General features: G+C 44.0%; 1 protein-coding gene across 2 annotated transcripts in view; it reads left to right on the plus strand.

The window, feature by feature from the left end:
* The first annotated feature begins 1,323 nt into the window (after nt 1-1,323).
* hip1 (huntingtin interacting protein 1) overlaps nt 1,324-17,986 on the plus strand; it is a 42,088-nt gene continuing 25,425 nt past the window's right edge. The window contains exons 1-5 of one of the 2 annotated variants that reach the window (XM_079731571.1): nt 1,324-1,561; nt 15,015-15,078; nt 15,711-15,853; nt 16,028-16,084; nt 17,511-17,591. In XM_079731571.1, the coding sequence (XP_079587697.1) occupies nt 1,445-1,561; nt 15,015-15,078; nt 15,711-15,853; nt 16,028-16,084; nt 17,511-17,591 (462 nt within the window). In that variant the 5' untranslated portion in view covers nt 1,324-1,444. Of the gene's footprint in view, nt 1,562-6,675; nt 7,000-15,014; nt 15,079-15,710; nt 15,854-16,027; nt 16,085-17,510; nt 17,592-17,986 lie in introns of those variants that run through there. The other variant, XM_079731572.1, reaches the window with a different exon arrangement.

Below are 17,986 nucleotides of genomic sequence, written 5' to 3' on the forward strand. Positions count from 1 at the left end.
CTGTTAAGGTTTGAATAATGAAATAAATTGTAAATACGTAAGCTGTTAATTTTATTTTACATTATCACGTGACCTTTTGAGATGACCGCGTTGACTGAAGCCCCCTGAAGTATAAGAGGCTTACCCATCTTCAATTCGTGCAGGATGATTGGGTCTTATTTATTTTATGGGAGGCCTCTCGTTGAGAGAGCTTGGACCATAAATGTCATGTAAGCTGGGACCAACCCCAAGTTGACTCTTTCTGCTGGGAGATCAAGGGCCGCTATCAAGGGGAAGTGGAAGAATGAGTTATTACCTCAAATGGTACACAAACAAACTTCCCTACCTTATTCTACGTCAGAATTAGGTCGGGAATATAAATTGAACAATAAACACAATGTGGTTCTATTCACATCAACATGGCAATGTTCCTTTAAAGTCTAGGCGTTTCACTCTAATGTACCTACACTGTAGAACAAGGATTCTAATTCACTATGAACTGGACACGTTCATTATTATTTATTATGTTCAGACAACGAGCCAAATGTATCCAATGCATTCGTTTGGTGTGTGTGTGTGTGTGTGTGTGTGTGTGTGTGTGTGTGTGTGTGTGTGTGTGTGTGTGTGTGTGTGTGTGTGTGTGTGTGTGTGTGTGTGTGTGTGTGTGTGTGTGTGCGCGCGCGCGTGTGTGTGTGTTTTGGGGGGGACTATTTTCAACTACTGCTTACATTCAAATGTATTAATGTTTTATGTATGTGTTTATTCAATCTTGTTTTACTCTTGGGAAATTCAAAAAATAGGATTAGTTCAGCTGGATAGGTAATGCTGGAATTCCAACCAGTTGCTGACAGCAATTGGGAGGAGTTTGTAACAGTTACTATGAGCTGTAGTAGAATCACTGCCCTGCAGCTTGTAAATAGCCTAATAACGGCGCGCAATTGTATCTGTAAGATGCATATTGAGGACTCTCTAAGTAACTGGAGTGGATACAAGCTGTGTTGTGGGTCATTTTCTGTAAAAAAAAAAAAAAAAAAGAGAAAAGAATAAATGATACACGTGTTCATTAAAAGGTGGATCACATCTGATGGAGCGCTATAAAGCTGACTTTCATACCATCTGTTTGGGGGCTGCCAGACATTCACCTTTCAAAGTAAAAGTCCCCAGTTGGCGTAATTGTTTTTTTGCAGTTGTTTCCGGGAGAATGTCGTTGACTAGTGCCGAGGGGGTACTTTATTCTGAAAACAGCTCTTCCTGGGATGGTTCTGCTATAGGATAACTTAACAAATCACGGACGGGTAGATAGCTTCAAGATAGTGAGTGACATGACTGGGGCGTTGGGCAGAGGCCAGATTTCGTAGGCATATGGAACAATCTGAGCAAGCTGACAGCGCGCATTAAAATGTAGTTTAAACAGTTGATTGATTGAGACGTTTCTTGCATTTTTGTTATTTTACACCAGACAACAATGGATCGAGTGAAAAACTCTATGCAGCAAGTACCGAACGCTATTCCCAAAGTGATCCGACGCAGCGGCGGCGCGAACAGCCTGGAACTTGAGAAGGAGAACTTTGAGCGAAGCCAGGTATGCCCAACGCACACTCACACCTAACACGTTTAGGCAATGTTTGCATAGCGTCTGTTATCGTCGATCTCGTCGCCGTTATTGCATCTAGTGGTTTCGTTCATTTAAACGGTTATAATGGCAATCAAGTTCAGCATGAATAACAGGTGGGATACGTGCCGTCGTAGCCTACTATAAACGTTAACGTCCCGAAATATTAGTTATTATGCTCTTGGATATTGCGTCTAAGGAAGATAATCAAGGCTGTTGTGGGCCTTTTGCATTGAGATAACTGGGCTGTTTCCTTGTCAACTGTAATCCAGACAACAAAATATTGAAGGAAGCTGTGTGACAATCTGCTGCCAAAAGCTTTTAGCTGCACTACAGGGATACCATGATGACTACCATGATCAATGTTTTGATTGGTTACACTTTGTCGAAGTCCTAGCAATTCATCCTGCATTGGGACAGGCGGGGCGGAAAGTAAATGAATGGTCCCTGTTTATTATTATCCTTTATATGTCTAGTTAGTATAGCACTCAAGCAGAATTAACCAAAAGCGTTTTAAATCCACCGTTTGAGCCAAGCACTATGCCAGTTTGCATGTAGACTGCCATTGTGCTCTGGAGCCTTCTCGCTGCATGTCTGTTTGGTTCCCCTCCCCTCCCCTCCCCTCCCAGGACAGGCAATAGGAAGCTGAAAAAGTAGGTCAAATTATTCAAACCTAGCAACATTTTGGGCTGGAAATTAGGTCTTCCACAAGCATTCCTCTATTAAATAACACATTAATTTGCTGCTACATTCACCTTGGCTAAGTGTTGACTTAAAGATGTTGGCCTTTGGGCTATCTTCGGAGTGGTTATGTATACACACACGTCTTACACCCAAACATGACAGTTGCAACATGGATTAAAAGCTGTAAGGGGTCCATTCACGGGTTTATGTGTACTGGGACAAACATGCGTGGTCACTATAGGTCACGGCCAGTATCTGCTGGATAGCCATGTTTACAGTGTCAATAGCAGACACAGCAGCAATTCAGTTGACTCCTCCACTTTCTGTATTTGAAAATGTATAGCTGTACCTGGGCCACTCTTGGTTGATAATCAGAAGGAAATGCTTTAATAGATGAGGAATAAGGCTTTGTTCCGATCTTTAAAATGTTTCTTATTACCAAATTCATAGAACTTATTGGACTGAAGTGAAGCTAATAATGCATTTGATAATCCATTCTAGCTAATATTTTCTTGCGTGGTTAAAAAAGTAGGCGGTAAGACGAGTTTCAACGAGTTCTGGTATGACCTTTTGGTTGAGGTATAAGTGATCCAGGCAACTTTTCTCTGGTATGAATTGGTTAATCCTTTTTCCTAGGGACTGTATACACACACTCATCCACGTTGGACTGGGACAGCAGACAGGGACTGCATTCAGAAATCAACGAGTGTGCTCTCTGCCTCAGAGGGATCAAGAAGAGAGATAATCTCATGTGAACCGTTGTGCTCTAAAGCTGGTGGCACTGACTGGCTTTCACCTCCATCGTAGGAAGCCCACTGTGCATTGGGCTCGTACGTACAGATGGCTGCCTAGTAAGCAGCGGCAGTCAGTTAAATGATATGCTCCTGACTTATCTCTGTCTGGCTCTTTGGTGGACTTTTCGTTTCACTTATTTGACGGAGCAACAGTTTGTTGTCACGGTGTAGCAGAGTAGTAGTAAAGGTTTTATTTGCTTGATTGTTCAATCGTCCAATGTCTAACAAGGCAAAACACTGTATGACACAATATAGTCCTCATCTTTCACCATGAGCATAAACCATTTATTCCTTTATATTTAGTTATATTCAAGCAGTGTCTCTCTCTCTGTTTGGTGCAGTCACTAGCAAAGTTGCTGTATCTTAATATAAGTCCTATTTCAGTCAGTTTCCATGAGTTTATAAAATAATAGACCAGGGTAGCAAGTAATACACACAACCCGCAGCTGTTAATGACATGTTTTTGCCTCCTAAATAGAAGACGCCTCTTTCATTTTGAATTTAAATGAATCTCTGACATGCTTTTTCTTTCTGGTAGACATGGAATGTTTTGATTGTATGGTCAGTTCTATTTCCAATTCTGAGCCTTTCAGTAACATGCTGTCAACAACACACACACACACACACACACACACACACACACACACACAGAGGCATCTAAAATAGGCATATATGCTTAGGGCTCCGTTATGTGCCAGTCTGTCTACTGCTCCTTTCCTGGATTGCAGAAGGCAGCGACAGAGAGCTGTTCGAGACCCACAAGTGGCAACCATAATGAAAGACTGTGATGGTAGTAATCTCTTAACCAATCGAAAAACCATAATAAGCAGCTGTGGATGAGTTCCGGGGGAAGGGGGGAAACCCAGCTGCTCCTCAGCTGGGTGGTTCCCCGCTTCATCTAGTGTGCTGGACACTAGGTGACACTGAAGAACGTTATTTTCTGCATGATCAAGTTTTTCAAATATTATTACTTCCTTCACACTCGCACCACATTACCGCCTTTGGTGGTTTGATGTGCATGTTGGTGTGGGGAGGGATCTATAAAAGAAGATATGTCTGAAGTAATTAACTGTAATCCTTCTACTGGTGCTGGTGCCTCGACTGTACAGTGCGGTGCCCCACCGGCAGCAGTGGAATGCTGGGGAGGCGGAGCAAAGCCATGGATCGTGGGCTCCACTCAGGAAGGTCACAGCAGGGCAGAGACAAACATTGTTCCTTTCCTCCAGATTCCCACTCAAATGCAGTATTGTTCCCATGACCCCTGAGTCTCTCTTGTCTCGTCTTTCAGCTCCATTTTCTTGATGTTGTTACACACTTACCTCTTTATCACTAATTTAATCCCATTGTTCTCCTCTTTGAGGTGCCATAAGTTGTAGAGTAGTTACCTTTGTCATTGGGACGAACACACACACAAATACACACTGACAGAAGCCAGCATGCGAGCGCCAGAGGGAGGCCGGTGAAAGCACTGAGGCAGCAGAAATGGGGTGAATTGTGGCCCCAGTTCACCGGTCGTTGGTAGTATAATAGTCCTGACCATGACTGACAGGTCAGTTAGTCGAAAACACTGGCAATAACTTTGATGTTGACATTGAACAATGAGGTTTGATTGACATACAGCCATGGTCAATAGGGACTCAAACTATTTAGAAAGTGTGAACTTGGTGGTTTGGCTCAGCTGTTATATACTTTTGGGGTTTGCAGTCATCATAATCGTTTGGTCTATCAGCCTATACTTGTTTGGTTATGCGAATAAATGGCCGGATATACCTCACACTATTCAATAGTGCCTCGTGAATGTGGCCATTTTAACTTAGTTACAAAGACAGGAAGTTTATTATCAGTGGAATATATCCACAGACAATTGGCTCCAAAGCGGACTTGATTTTAGAGTGGTGCAAATTGATGCTGTTATGCATAGCAGTAAAGAATTCAAGATTCAAGGAAGTACAGAAATGCTTTTATTATACAAACAAACAGTATATTGATTCATAGCAGATTTTGAAAAAGCATAGTTATTTTAACAAGTAGATACAGCACCATTGATTGCTTAATTACTTGAAAGTCTTGGTAAGATATGATGTACTTTATTAATCACAGACCAGAAATGAGGGATGATGAAAAATACTTTCGTTCAAAGTAACTTGATAATTATAACTTTCAGAAAATCACCAGCCACATTCTTATAGTTTGAATCAGTATGAGCGCAGGGAGTGTTTTTCTGTTAGGACATCAAATTGCATTGAAGCTGCCAGTGCGATCACAAATGAGTAAGCTACAGTTGTAGAAAAAAATCTGAAACAGACTAGGACCACTGTATGTGATAAACGCTTTCTCTGCAGAGCTGCCATTGGCCAAGGCCCCACGCCGTACCAGGAAGAGAAAAGGCGTTGTGTGAAAGAGAAACCATTGTCTTAAGACAGACGGTCCATTTTATATCCCCCTCTGTGTTCCAGAGGGGGAAATGGTATAGAAAATTAAGAAACGCCACTCATAACTGACATACCATAAATGGTGATGTCCATTAATTTGGCAGAAACCTTCTTTAACAAAACATTTTGATGTATGGCTTACAATACTGCTAGTATCTATGTTGTGGTTGCACCTTGTTATATGTGTCATAAGTGTTATAAGTGATTTGGCAAGATTTGGCATGCTCAAGCAACGTTTTCTCTTATTTGTGTTTCATTTTCAAACATTAGTAAAGGTAACTTGTATTTAAGGAAGGACAAAATAACTAGTTACAGTTTATAGGCCTTCCAATACCCTAGAACTAGATTATTTGAAGTTTATATTTAAAGCATATTGGTCAATGATTAAATAGGATTTTGTAGATCATTGATATCGTTTATTTGTAGGCTACGTGACCAGTAAGGCTCTCTTTGACTCTACTCTGAGAAACCAGACGGGGGCATTGTCTACCAAAATATGTCCCAATCATGATGGAAATCGTGGATACTTTGATTTTTAACCTTCTTATGCAACCAAAAGCTAAGCCTAATCATGCACTTTTTTTCACGATGATCTAATAATTGCTTCTAAAATGAAGTGGGACTAGAACATACTAATTGTAAACTGCTGATTTGATCAATTATTTTTACTCGAATTGATCCTTGCACTTTTGTGGTTTTATATTCATTGTTTAATGCACTTATTGTAAGTAACGTTGGACAAAGCGTCAGCAAAAACATGGAATGTAACGCAAATAAGCAAAAAGAAGGATGGGCGACATCTGGTAAAATATTTATAGCCACGTTTTGGCCAAAATAGTTGTATTGTTATTCGGCTATTTTACAACGTTACATTTTCTCAGGATCTACTATTATAAGGTAATCGGGGCAATACAAAGCAATCCCAGAGGAAGTGTAGCAGGGGTTCAGTGGGGGGTTTAGGGGTGTAAGCCGTGCCTCTGCGGACTCCGGGCCATTGTCTAAAAGAGAGCGCGCTATTTGCAAAATAAAGGTGGGCAACTTGCCTCGGGCATCCCGCTATGAAGGGTTAATAGTTTTTGTTTTTTTCGTTGTCGCTTAACTGGGATTGCATTGCAATGTTCAAGTATTATCACTGGGGATTGCTCTCGCGTATTTGTGCAACGACGAGGGGTTGTGTCGTTTCCCAGACAGTCCTGCTGCTCCGCGGATAGGCGGTCGGAAGCTGGTCGCTTCAAATAGTCAGACGAACAATCCGGACCGGGGAGGAAAACATTACAACGGGATACGGAAGCAAGGATTTGCAGAACATTTAATACCAAAACGGGACACATGTTGAGCTAACGGCCCACCCCACCTCTCCACCCCTTGCTCCCAATGCGTTTGTTTACTTGCTTAGGTCGCTTCCCGTTACTAATTATTTTGTAGAGAAAGCCAACAAATTCCGTCTCCAGTCTCACAGGGCAATCGTGTTGGGACGACCATGGATCTCAGTAAAATGGTAAGCGCTTCTGAAAGAAAACTCTATTCTGTTGTGAACGCGAAACATCGGGGTACACGGCGCAACTAACACAGCGTTAGCTGTGTTAGTAAGCGGGTGTGTGGATGGCAAACTAATGTGCATTGTGTGATTGTTTTGAATACAAGTCAGCTTGCTCTATGGTAAATGTTTTTTGGAAGTTTCGCCATATATCAACCGAATTGCAAAGGGTCCGGTTCACCTCTATCTTTTTTTATTAACTGAGCTGTTATTGCAGTGCAATGCAAATGTGGCTTTCGTCAGTAGGCAAAGCACACACAGCTAGAATGTGACAGGAATGCCAATGAACGGTTTCAAAACGTATGTAGCTGAAAAATAGTCCAAATTGACAAGAGTGGAATTTGAGTGTTTTCTTTGTCGTCATAGGTGACCTAAGCTTGCGAGTGGCCCTGTGTTTAAATTCGATGCTTGGGTCAGATAACGGGCATAGGTTGATGATTTCACATTTTTACATTGTAAGAATTTATTTGTTACACCTTGTTATTACATGAGGGATAGCTCTATAATAGAGGGATAGTTCTATATTGACACGTACCTTACTACTCTAAAACTTTCATGTGTTTTGTGTTATCTATACATTTTTTATTTTTATTTTATTCATCTATGTGAGGATAGCCCAACAGGGAGGTCAGGCACACATAGGTTAGCCTGGCCAACATGTAATGGAGCAGGTGCACATGAGCCAAAGCAACAAGACTGGCCTTTCATGGCCAACGTGGATGAGTGTGTATACTTTTAGCACTACTCGCAGCGGGGGGGAGGGCTAATAAGAACATCTCCACCAGTCTTCCTTCTGAATAATCCTTATCCCAGGAAAGTAGCAAGAGACTTGTCTGCGGCCGACACTAACAGAAACTACCAAGTAGGCCTACTGAAGGGCAGAAACGGTCACAATCAATCTTGGGCTGGTTTACTTCTGATTAAGATAACTTTATTCATTGCTGGAAATTATTTCAGTCCTTATTCTGCTGCTCAAGGCAGAAAGGATTCAGTAAAAATAGAAAATGAAATCCAATTGTTCAGTATTAACGGTTATACCGTATTTATAATTTATTTTGGAAGCGTTATAGCCCTGATTAAGTTCTTTGTGTGAACAAATCTCGTTTGTGTTGCAGTACTTGTTGGTATTAGAAAAGTTCTTCACCGCAGAAGCCAATTTGACTGTTTATCAAACTGCAAGGAACCGTCTGCCTGCTTGCATTCCCAGGCGCTGTGCTTTGGTTATTTGGCATGCATGAAGGCACAGTGGTATGAAAACACAGTGCAGCAGACAGATGCAATGCTCTGATCCAGACAGATACACAGGCCTCTGAAAGGTTTAAAATAAAATATTGCCCAGGGGTGAAAACACGGATATCAGTATTCCCCTACCCGTGAAATTTGTAAAACCCAGGAAATTGTGACCCACATCGTGCAGGTCTTTTTAAGTTCATACTTTTATTTTTTTCATCCGCTCTGCTCTGATACTCTTTTCTGTGAATCGGCCGGCCTAGTCATATTTCTGAGTAGGCTCACACACACACGCGCACCTTCACCCACCTCTGTGTTTAAAGTGCTGAATGATGTGTGGCCTGAAGTGAGCAGTTCAGCCCCAACCGACGCTCCTTTTGTAGCGTGGAGCTCGGAGCTCCCTGTTTCTCCGCTAGGCCTCCCGGCTGTCAGACGCTAGATTGAGCACCGGAGGGTGAGGTGGCGGCAGAAGGCGGCGCTTGTCAGGGAAGACACTCGTAAAAGCCTGCAGGGCGTGAGTCCAAAACGTTTTATGACGCTCCAGCCCAGCCCTCAGTGTGGATGCTGCACATACACACATGTACACACGCACAAACATACTAGAATAAAACATACATACTCACAAATACACACACACATACTCGCACATGTGCACGCAGAGACGCACAGTGTAATGTGTGTGTACGTGCTTGCCAATGTATGAGTGTCTGAGCCACCTGCTGCCCTCCACCCCTGCACAGAGAAACAAAAGCCGACCGACTGAACTAAGGTCACTGACTGTGTGCCTGGAAGCTCCATATTTATTGTTTTTTTAGTTGCTGTTAATGGTCTCAGTGGGGACAACTTGATCCCACAGGGTTTTGCTGCATCACCAGAAGCAAAGTGTTATCGACAGGGTAATAAGAAGCTCTATGTATGGAACCCATCTCCCAGTTACGTTCTGGTGTCAACAAGATTCACTTTGACATCCGAGGACATTATTAAACGTATTTCTATCTTTTTAGATTTCGTGATGATGGTTGGGTGCTAAAGGACGGATGTTGGTTACCAAGGCAATGAGGCACGGTGGTATTCCGCTGAAGGCAATAGAGAAAGGCCAATCAACCTATCACGTATCAATGCATGAGTTTTAGACGGGTGCAGTTTACCACTGTGCGCACACAAACCAACATTTGTGATTGTCGAGATTAACAGGTTCTGTCTTTCTTTGGCTCTTTCCTCTATGAATGTGTGCAATCTAGCTTACATGGAAAAATATTATTTTTGTGTGCCTACAGACAGCCAGTATTTAGTTTTCAAAAAGGCTGTCGAGTGATCGCTCAATAAGAGCGGATGCCTACGTCAGATGTGCTAATGTCGTTTGTGGGTCGCCTACAGAACACTTTCCACAAACCTGACCTTTTGAATTGGCCGACGTTGGGCTTCGAAATAACCAGTGCTCCTACAACCTGGGAAATGCCAGTATTTATTGGTTTGCCACATCTATGTTTAAATATACCTGGAGGAGAGAGAGAGAGAGAGAGAGAGAGAGAGAGAGAGAGAGAGAGTCTAGATAGAATGACCAAAGGGAGGGTTATGGCGGGGGTGGTGGTGCTCAGAATGGTACTTCTCAGGAGGGCAGGAAATGGGCAGAACAGGGTGTGCCAGAACAGGAAGCATGACTGAGTGCCTTGAGCCTCCACCCCAATCCCTTCCCCACCCCCTACCATTCCCTAGTTCCTCCTTCTATACCTCCACCTCCAGGGCTTCATGCATCGGTCGCACCCCTCCAGGACATACAGTCCCCCTCCCAGAGCAACTCTCAGGCAGGCACACATGTTTCCTGTTTTCATTCCTACGGATGTTTACTTGCGTAGCTGTTGGTGGGCAGGACTTGTGGCAGTATAATGCAGCCACACAGGTCTGAGATGAAGCACCCAGGCCATTTGATTTATGGGCTCCATCTACACGGAGGCCTTCACCTCTGCTTGCTTCCCTGCCGTCTCCCTTCATCGTCTAGATGCACCGTGCTGTGTGATGCCTCGGCATGCAGTGTTCCCGGTAATTAACAAATAAAGCATCTCCGTTCTCCATCACGGTCAGATGCAAAATTGTGCAATTGAAAAAAACGACAAAATAAAAGACAATGCAGCCCCAGGCTCAGCTTCCACATGTCCCCTTATTCTGAGGATGGAGTAATTATGGTGCCGGTGTCGTATCCCGACAGCGCGTCGGCTCCTGCTGTAGAACAACCGTCATCGAGGTCATTTTAGGATACCGGTTTTGTGTCCCTACATGCTGAAACCAGGAGCAGAAGCCCAAGAGGGGACCAAGGCTTTCCTAATTTATCCTGCTCGCGTTCTTGATCTGCTTCCCTCCACAAACCTGTATAGCTGAAACGATGGAACGACACAGGTCTTTCACGATTTGGTCACGTCTTCACCTGGTATAATATATACTTTTTTAAAAGCCCTCTTATATTTTGCGGATACTGTTATTGTTGTTGTTAGTCATGGTGCTGTGCTATTTCCATGAAGCCCTACCCGGACCTGTCATCTGGAATCACGTCTTTAGAAATCAATTTCCTAGAGATGGATGATGAGTCACACGTTCCCACGTATGTCCATCAGAAGGGCCACTGGGAAGACAAGGAGACGGTCGGTGGAAATCAAGCAGGGATGAGGGGGCGGCTGTTTTTAATGTAGCAGTCAGGATATGCTGCTGGGCCCTGGTGGTGGTGGTGGTGGTGGTGGTGGTGGTGTTGATGGTGGTGGTGGACACAGTCGGGCCACCGTCAGCATATCAATGTCCTGCTTTCTAGTGGAAGAGCAAAGTGGGGCGTACTGGGGCCAGCTCAGACGAGCTCCCGGAGGCTGTCTGTCAAAAGCCGCTTTGAAAAGAGGAGGGCCGAGCCTGGAGAGTTTACTGCACACAGCAAAGGTGCTGGTGTGTGAGCTCTGACTTATGTCAGGGGGGTAAATCTGTATATGTTTTTGAATAACAAGATGGAATATTATTCAGCACTTGACTCAGTGCTGATTATCGGGGCCCGATGTTTCGGGTAGGATTAGAGACGGTTGCCATCGTTTATCTTTGTGTTTTGGTGCGTGCACAATGACGCAAGGCTCCATTCGAATGAACCCATCCACTTCTTGGAGACCCTTGTCGTAGAAGCCGATTCCCTTGCTTCAGGGGAGTCGTTCTCCCCTGAAGCGAGCTCTCACCTCCCTCCCCTCCTAGAGGCGGTCATCATGGAGTCTTGTCTGCTGGGCCCTGTGGAAGTCAGTCGGGAAGGGAACTAATGGGCCATTGACGGAGGCCAGTGAGCGGCCCAAGCCCGTAGCCAAGAGTCCTGGGGCAGCTGGCACTCTCCTTCCCCGGCCCACAAAGCACAAAGTTGTACTGTGGGCTAATTGGGTGCCTGTGTGGGTACCGCCTCCCGCTCGGAGTCCATCATTCCTCCCGTTTGTGTTTTGTCCGATATGTTTGATGAGAACCTGTTTTCTCACGTCACCTTAAACCCAAGTGAACGCCCGTGCACCATGGGACAGAAACATTAACATCACTGGAAATGTAGGCGTCATCGTCTAGCAGGGCGAATTTGTGGTGGATGCTCTGAGAAGCCGAGTGTATGAACTGTGGCTCGGACCGACCGATAAGCCACCATGTAAAATGTCCACAGTACCACACAGTAAATTCATTATCATCTTCTTTATTAGAACATTAATTTCAACCACCGTTGCTACTTGGCTCAGACCTCCTTTTGGTCATTCACCTCTTCATAACACCAAAGTTGGGTTCATGTTTGCATTTGGAGTGACACCGTGTGTAAAAAGGACAGGGGAACATTTGGGGCCCGGGTTTTGGTGCCCGTCTATGTAATTAGAACAGGTGTCCTGCTTGTTGTCCAAATGAAGTCAACCTCATGCATGTTTAATGTCACCAGTCATCATTTAAACATGTTCTGGTCATGCCTTCCTGTCAACAGGATTTCAATTAAAGAACTAGACAGCTTGACAGAACTAGGTAGTTTCTAAAGTGTGTTGTTCTCTGTATTTTCTTGTAAACCTTTTCCCACATCCATTCCGATTTTTGGGGTGTGTGCCTCGGGATGCTAGCCATGCTATGATGTACTCCACCTAAAGACATGCCCCAAGGATTACATCATGGTTCGAGGAGCCTATAGCAGTGTAAGTATAACCTGATAACTCAATTCGATCTGCTTTGATGGGCCTACTGAAGTCCTACTGAGGCAGCAGGGTGAACTGATGGTGATTATGTGAGGCTTCGAGGACCCATAGTGTTAAATAGCAATCGCTCACTATTTTCATTCCATTATTTCCAATTTCCTTTCCCTGGGATAAATAACGTCAGCTCCGTTATAAAGCATAAAATGGTCTTCTATTGTGCGCCCGGTGTGATTAAAACCAAAGCCATTGACACGGGACATATGTGGGTGGACTGCATTCTTCCAGTGGCATGTGGAGCGAGTTAATATGTACGATTAAACCTTTACCTCGCTATCACAGCTTCTTCCTCCAGCCTCTTCATCACATTGTAGAGCCGGGCCAAATGAGGGCCTTATACAATGATCACTTGTCAGACTATTTTAAATCCTTACATTACATTATCTAGTGATTGGGAGCAAATATTAACAAATGGAGAGACAACCTTTTGCAACCGTAGCAACAGAGCAAAGTTAGCATTGAGGCTACGACTTTAGACCAACCAACATTCCCGCAAATCAATATCTTGTCTGATATTAATTTACATGTGACCAAGCACTACGTCCAAATGTATGATAATATGTAATGCCAAACTAAAACTAAGCTTCACACTTTAAAGCTCATACCTTCTCATCCTTATATTTCAAATGTAAAAAATTCACAATGTCACTGAAAAAATTGATATCTTACTCGCTCACTCTCTATCCCCGCCACTGCCACCACAACACACATATCTGTATCCACATCTTCTTCCTCTGGCAGTATACGTGGTGACTACACAATGATTTAGGGTCAAGTCTCACATTGTTGGTAGGTTGCTTGGAGCCATCTCAGGATGTTTGGGGGAAGTGGGACGGTATAAAAGAGACGGGCTGTGGTCATCTTCTGACCTCAACCTGCACCAGTCAGGTCATCTGGGGATGTGCAGTTTTTTGCCTTGTTGCCATTTGTGGCAGTAGTTGGCTGCAGGGTAGTGCAGGTCCTGATTTGGCTCTCAAGTTAATGGTGTTTTACTGTTTACTGAAAGCAATAGTAGATTACACTTTTTAAGCAGTGCGCCACAAACTCCTCTGAATTCTGTAGGGAGTTGCAGAAGAAAATGCTGTTGTTGTTAATTTTAGGAGTAGACTTTACTTGGGTATCTTTTATGGCCCTCTTTGGTCTCCTTTGTATGAAATTTGATGAGGCCCACTGAAAAGGCATGGTTAAGGAGCTAAATATGCACACACAAACAGAATGCTTAGGAGCGTCACATTATGCTTTATGTAGAACAGCCACGCAGGATACCATGGCTCAATTAGGAAATAACCTTGGTTTCCCCTAGACAATGAGCTGCACAGTAGGGCTGCCCGATTATGGCAAAAATCATAATCACGATTATTTTGGTCAATATTGAAATCCTGATTATTCAAACGATTATTTTTGAGTTTGAAAACATGTTGCATTTATTCAACATGTCTCTCCCAAAAAAAACTTTGTAACTGAGAACTTTGAAATTTCGCCTTAAAACAATACACAAAATGGTCAAAAAGAAAATGTTCCAATCTAAAATAATATACAGATATGTATCCAGCTGTTCTGCCCTTTCTATAAAACATTTTAAAAAAAACGTAAAAAAAAAAAATGAAAGAACTCGATTGTGTTAATTTTGTGATCGTTACACGCTAAAATCGAAATCTCGATCAAAATTCAATTAAGCGCCCAGCCCTACTGTGCAGCATGTAATTTCATATCAAGCAATGTTCTGTAGCTCTTCTATGAAAGTGCATTGTTTGCCAATATGCTACTGTAGGTCCATATGTATGTGTGTGAGTGAATGTGCAATCTCTCATGTGAGCGGCATTCACTACAACCTGTTTTGCATTTGGTCAGACACCTCGGAGCCAAATCAGCGAGGAGCCCAGTCCTCTTCCAGACTGCTGTCTGGAATACCAAGTTTCCAGGTCCCTTCTGAATCTGGCTCACTCATCCCAGGCCAAAAATGATCACTCCAACTTATCCTCCTCCAATTAGAAGGGTTGACGACCTGATTGGTTAGGAGGCTGAGATGTTGGATGAGGAAACGCATGCATTTATAATTTTTCCAAGCCTCGTTGTTGGCTGAAGTTCATGTCACCATCTGTTAATTGCTATCAGGTTCTCAGAAACCATCTGACTGCTCACTCTCTGCATCCCATGACGGTGTGTGTGTCTGTGTGTCGTTGGTGCCGGGGGACCTATGAGCCTGGAGGTGGCAGGGTTACTAAGCAAGGGAAGGCACACGTGGAGCAATGCCCCTTTACACCACACAAAGTCTGCACCTACTACCTCATGCTGCCAGCTTCAAACACTGTGTCGTTGGATTGCAGGCAAAAGAATGTGAAGATGCTCTTTATTTGCACTCACTTGTGCAAAGAAAGCAGAGGGTAAGGCTGGGCAGAGAGAACATAACTAACACGTCTGACTGATATGTGTGAGGTTTCCTGGGAAATGCTTTTGTGTCAACAAGGTTTTCCTAATTCTGTAGTTGTATTAATATGACTGCTGTCTTTTCTTTTACAGGCTGTCAGCATCAATAAAGCCATCAACACACAGGAGGTCGCCGTCAAAGAGAAGCATGCTCGCAATATCCTTTTTGTTGTGTGCGTGTGTGTGTGTGTTATTGTGTATGTGGTTGTATTCTTGTGTGTGTGTGTGTGTGTGTTTGTCTGTGATGAATGCTCATCGTGTACTGGCCAGGAAAGGAAAAGAGCGTGTGTGTTTAAACTTAATTCCAGAGCGGTGAAGGAGGCGTTAATCGGCTCTGAGACGGTGTGAGGGTAAAACAACAGACATTAGCTCCAGCGCCTGGCTGCACCTTGGAGCTGAGAGAGAGAGAGAGAGAGAGAGAGAGAGAGAGAGAGAGAGAGAGAGAGAGAGAGAGAGAGAGAGATGCTGTGTTTATGTAGTGTTAGTCAATGACATTGACTGTTTCTATAAAATAAAGTTTCAGGAATCGTGTGTATTGATATTAAAAGAAAGCTCTGAAACCATCACACATGCACGTACAAGATGTACACACACACATTATGACCTAACTAAATACTTCATCAAAGGGGATTGTGATTGGTCATTATAAAACTCATCAAGTCCTGAAATGGAGACGGGTTAGAGATGCAGCACAGTCCATCCAATCAGAACGATGTCATAATCCTTGCTGCCCCCCCCCCATACCCCCATGAGTGTTTCATGATCCTTGACCGCCACCCCCCCCTTCACCGTGCATCCTGGGAACGCACCATGAGAGGGGAGCCCACACTTTCTGGGCGGCGGTCAACCGCCTGCCGCTCTCCAGCCACGCCGTCCTCTGCTGGAAGTTCTGCCACGTCTTCCACAAGATCCTGCGTGACGGACACCCGAACGTACGTACCTCGTCCCCAAAGGGCTCCTGTACGGGAACACAGGACTTATGTTACATTCAGATGAGGATCTCATGTTGAAGCCAAGTGTGCAGATTCATGGCGGCTCTTACTGTTTTTATGAATTTATGAACGAGTCGTTTTTCTAACTAAGGCTGTTCTCTCCATCCACTGTAGGTGATTAAGGACTCCATGAGGAACAAGGCTGATTTGACAGACATGAGCAGGATGTGGGTAAGAACATCAGAATGCAGTGTTATCCATTGTCTCGTCCTTTCTGCTCTAACCGGGCAGTGTGAGCATAATAACTTGCTGTGCTTAACTTTCTGCAAAATGGGGATTTATGTCACTACTCAGCAATGCCATTTTTTTTTAGCATGCATCTTGTTACCTAAGGTATTTCGACTTATAATATGATTAGAATCACGCCCATGAATGGCAGTGAGGCTTGTCAGGGCTTAAGGCTCCACAGGTATCAGCATGCTTTCCACATGTAGTTAGGTAAAGCTGCCGATCACAGTTATCACACCTCAATTTTTTTTGCGCCTTGGGGCTGGTTTCTGTCATTGTTATCAATGAGCCTTGAACGCCTCATGTCTTTGGCCAAGCACCCGTGACGCCCTGAGTTGAAAGAAATTGATAAAGAAACTATAGTAGGTTTAGGGATGTCTATGTAAAGGGTGCTCTGCAACAGCAAAAAGTTGCTCCGTTCTTCCCCAGGCTTCAGCAAAAAGTCTGTGCAGCGTCCACAGGTTTTACATCCTGCCCCGATAATAAGGAAATTCCTCACACCGATGATTTTTCTAGCTTAGCAGAAGTAAAACATGTATCCATACGGCATATAACAGTCTAAAGCAAAGGGAAAAGTCAAAAAAGCATGAAATCACCCCTTTAAAGCCTATAACGACTTGCTCTAGATACTTTGGCTGAGTTGAGGCAGAAGCACCATGTGAACTTAGTTTGTCTGATAATTATTTTTATGTTTTTTTATATACCTGGAACTTAAAGGTCAAACTGTGAAAAAAACCTTTTGCTTCCTTATTTGCTAATGTCACTCGAATGAACCACACAGGAAGTAGAGTCCCTGTAACCGGGGGTTACGTCCTTATCCTTCCTGTTGGAATGTCAGCAACACATCTGACTAAAGGGGAACTAAAGAGCTCCTGGCCCCATAGCTTCACCCTTCAACTCAGGCATTCTCAGAAGCTCCGGCCCAAGAGTTTGCACTCTTGGTTTAAACTGTACCTGACCCTAACTTGACCAAGGCTGTTTGAACAGCTATTGAGTCTGCGCTGCAATACATGTAGCGTATCATTTACAATTGTTTTGACTCCTCGCACACTTCTTGCAAGTTGGCATCCGGCGGTGCTCAGCCAACGTATCAGAAAACACATTCCTCAGCATTCTGCATTACTTATTCTCACAAACCCTTTGTACATCCTGCTCGGAGAACTCCCGAACCTCCGCAAAAACAGATTCCCCCCTTCCGCTCATCCCCATCTCTCTCTCTCTCTCTCTCTCTCTCTCTCTCTCTCTCTCTCTCTCTCTCTCTCTCTCTCTCTCTCTCTCTCTCTCTCTCTCTCTCTCTCTCTCTCTCTCTCTCTCTCTCTCCCTCTCTCTCTCTCCCTCTCTCTCTCTGCCCTGTTTTTCTCGCCCCCAGGGTCACCTCAGCGAAGGCTATGGGAAGCTGTGCAGCGTCTACCTCAAACTGCTCATCACCAAAATGGAGTTTCACATCAAAGTGAGTCAGCTGAACCCACAATGAGTCTGCCGGGGGGGGGGGGGGGGGGGGGGGTGTTGCTTGTAGAGAACATTTTCACTTTAACACTAATGGCCGCTTTTAGTCCATGTAATGCAGCCTTTTTTAAAGACAGCTGAGGGCTTAGCTGTCGGTGTTGTCACAGGATGTTGTGGTCACTTGTTAATATGCCCGTCATCTGCAGTTGATAGGCGTTGTGTGTTGCGTAGTGCCTTTTGTGTTGTCTGAGGCCACCCTTTTCATTTAGTCATGATGTGTCAAAGAGGATTACAGTTTGACGTGGCGGACAGCCGAACCCTTTAGCCCTCATGCCATTGTTTATTGAACTCATCACTATGCCTGCTCCACACACAGTGTTTGTTTAGTTTCCAGGCTAC

Source organism: Pollachius pollachius (assembly GCF_949987615.1).
Source record: "Pollachius pollachius genome assembly, chromosome: 3".
NCBI lineage: Eukaryota > Metazoa > Chordata > Actinopteri > Gadiformes > Gadidae > Pollachius > Pollachius pollachius.